Source organism: Buceros rhinoceros, unplaced genomic scaffold, assembly GCF_000710305.1.
Source record: "Buceros rhinoceros silvestris isolate BGI_N320 unplaced genomic scaffold, ASM71030v1 scaffold7472, whole genome shotgun sequence".
In the NCBI taxonomy this organism is placed as follows: Eukaryota; Metazoa; Chordata; class Aves; order Bucerotiformes; family Bucerotidae; genus Buceros; species Buceros rhinoceros.
Window position 1 is genome coordinate 498 of NW_010399398.1, and position 2,873 is coordinate 3,370.

The following is a 2,873-nucleotide window of genomic DNA, read 5'->3' on the forward strand; positions in this document are numbered from 1 at the left end:
TGAACCGTGATGTGTACTCTAGGATATAAGTATGGTCGTAGATGCTGGTGTGTTTATATGCAGAGCTGTTTGCTGGTTGCGTAGTTTATGTTAGTCCACGACTGTAGGAGTATTTCAGCAGTGAGGTTTGCTAGTGGGCTTAGGAAGTTTGTTTTGGTGTGCTCTGCCTTGCTGTTAGGACAACCGGGCTGCCTGCAGCCGTGCTGCTGGTGTCGTCTATCCTGAAGAAAGGGCCGAGCCACAGCTTTTTCCCTAAGTATAAACAGAGGCTCAGGGAGCTAAAAGGATGCACAACTGAAAATCTAAAAAAAAAATGATTGTATATGTATGAAGTACTGAGGCCTTAGCAACAGGCCTTGATCCACAGTTGACCTCTAGGTGAACCTCACAACCAAACATTAACTAATATTAGTATCTGATCATTAGCAAAATATGTATGATCATTAACAAAGGATATGGCTTCAATAAGTATCCGATCATTAGTAAACCATGCATGATCATTAGTGAAGATGTAGCTTAAATAGAATGTACTTATTAACGAAGACACAATGTCATGAGAATGTATGTATCTTTCCTTATTTAAGTAGCAGGTTGTCAAGGTCCTGAGACCAGATGTTGGACCTTCTCTGGGAAAATACAGTCAAAGCCAAATAATTAGGGAAACTCCCTTGGTTCCTCCTTGAGACCTGGCCAGGCTCTGGGTGGCATCTAACAGAGAGTAAAACCAGATGTTTCCGCATTTGAATCACATAAGTTTGTTTATTCAACAATATAAAAAGCTGGACCCTCTTGCAGCGACTCTGGAGACCTCACCTACGAGTCGACATGCTGCGCAGGATTTCCCAGTTGCTGGGATGGTTCTCCAGATCCTCGCCGCAACTGGGGCTCCCCAGCGATTTGCGGATCTGGATGACGGCAAAGTATTTGGGCAATTGGTGATGTGTCTGCCTTAATCACTATCGCTAACTGTCTAAAGTAATGATTAAGTACATTACCTTGGTTTTTTTCATTCTCGTGATATTATTTCATTTCTTGTTTTCACTTATTATTTTATTGCTTTAACATAAGTGAAGATAAGCTCACTTCTTTGACTTGGTGTCTGTGTCCTTTATGCTGATTGTCTATTAGCAACACAATATGACACTCTTGCAGACTCTGTACGTATTCTACTGCATGTGGAAGTATTCTATGTATACTTGTGTAAGTAGCCTACACTAAGGTCTGTCATTGTCATGATTTTCTGAGTTGCAAAGTAATGTGTTACTCTAGAGACAAAAACAATTGAAGGTTTTATCTTTGGCAAGAAGAATCAGTTGAAGAGAATAATACTGAACAAGACAGCCTAGTGTGTCTATACTTCAATCAAACAGGAAAGTGCAGCTTATGTGCATCTTGCTCATCAAGTTAGCTTTACTTGCTCATTAAACTTGCTAGCTTGAATTTTACAAAATTGCAGCATCATATCACACCTGCTTTGATGGTATATACAGTAGAATTGGAGTGATACACAGAAGTCTAATGTGGCTTCTGCTCAAGGAAGATGCAAACCCAGTTGCAGTATTGTAGAGACAGATTCTCTGAACCTATGGCTTTTTTGAACCAAGAAGCCTTCTCTGATGTAGTTGAACTTAATGTTTCATGTGTCTCACAGGTTACATATGAGCTGTTGCCCCAGTTTTGAAAAGTACCCATGCTTTTAGGTGTGTTTATTTTAGGACTGGAACTAAAGCACATATCTCAGTGCTTCCCTAGAAAGACCTCCCAAAATACCTTTAGTTTCCTCCCTGATGAGAGAATGCTCATCTGCCTTGACTTCTTAATTGTCTAACGTATTCAATGTCTGTTGTCATCTATGGCATGTTGCCTTGTTTGATGGCAGCTGCTACTTACAATGTTTATGTGCTTTTAGTGCTTTATAATAACACTAAGTGACATTTGTATGTTACCTGTGCAGGTGACTATTATATGGTTAAAAAACTCTTAGAGGAAAACAGCGCGGGGGAGATGAACATAAATTGTGTGGATGTGCTTGGACGAAATGCTGTTACCATAACCATTGAAAATGAAAACTTGGACATACTACAGCTTCTTCTGGATTACGGCTGCCAGGTATACAACACATAAACTATTGAAAATTTCCAGTGTAGTCATTGGTCTGTGTATTGTACTCTTTTTATATATCTTCTCTGTTAATCTGTTAGAATTCGGAAGGAAACCTGCCTGTAGAGGCAGTTCGGTTCTTTATCCATTTAATAACTGAGAAATTGTTTTCTCCTCACTAATTTACTTTTCTGGTGGAATTTTATTGGCATGTCAAAGGCATAGTAACATTTTCAATGATACAAGTCTGAATTTTATTTTAAATGTTACTCCTGTTGCAGAGATAATGTATACATTATCTTCAAGCAAAATAAACAGTATATAGTCAGAGTGCATCATAATAAAATGTGTAGAATGCAGAGTTCTCTTTGGGTGTGGAATATAATAATTTAGAAAATGGTAGCACAGTTAGAAAAATGCACCTTATATTAGATGATTTTAAGTTAAGGTAAGCATGTGTTTCTGTAGTGCTTTCTTGTTAAACTCAATCTGTGCTTGATGGTGGGGGCAGTTTCATACCAACAATACTTCCTTAAGCATATGCAACATCTCTGCTGCTGTGAGAGTTGTAGCTATGATGGCTTAACTAGAGACAGGGAAAATTGGTATCTTTTGTTAGGTGGCTTGATATCAGATGGGGAAAAAAACCCCGCAAGCTTTCCTATCCCTGGATCATCTTGTAAGTGGTGATAATAAAAACAAGAGAAAAAGATACAGCTTTTAAAGTAAAAATTCTAATTTTCTGAAGTGAAGCAAAAGTGTAATATCAACTG

General features: G+C 38.4%; 1 protein-coding gene across 1 annotated transcript in view; it reads left to right on the forward strand.

Annotated features, from left to right (window-relative positions):
* The first annotated feature begins 1,952 nt into the window (after positions 1–1,952).
* Positions 1,953–2,873, forward strand: part of TRPC1 (transient receptor potential cation channel, subfamily C, member 1) — a 16,430-nt gene continuing 15,509 nt past the window's right edge. The window contains exon 1 of the mRNA XM_010131439.1: positions 1,953–2,109. Coding sequence (XP_010129741.1) covers positions 1,966–2,109 — 144 coding nt within the window. The 5' untranslated portion in view covers positions 1,953–1,965. The remainder of the gene's footprint in view (positions 2,110–2,873) is intronic.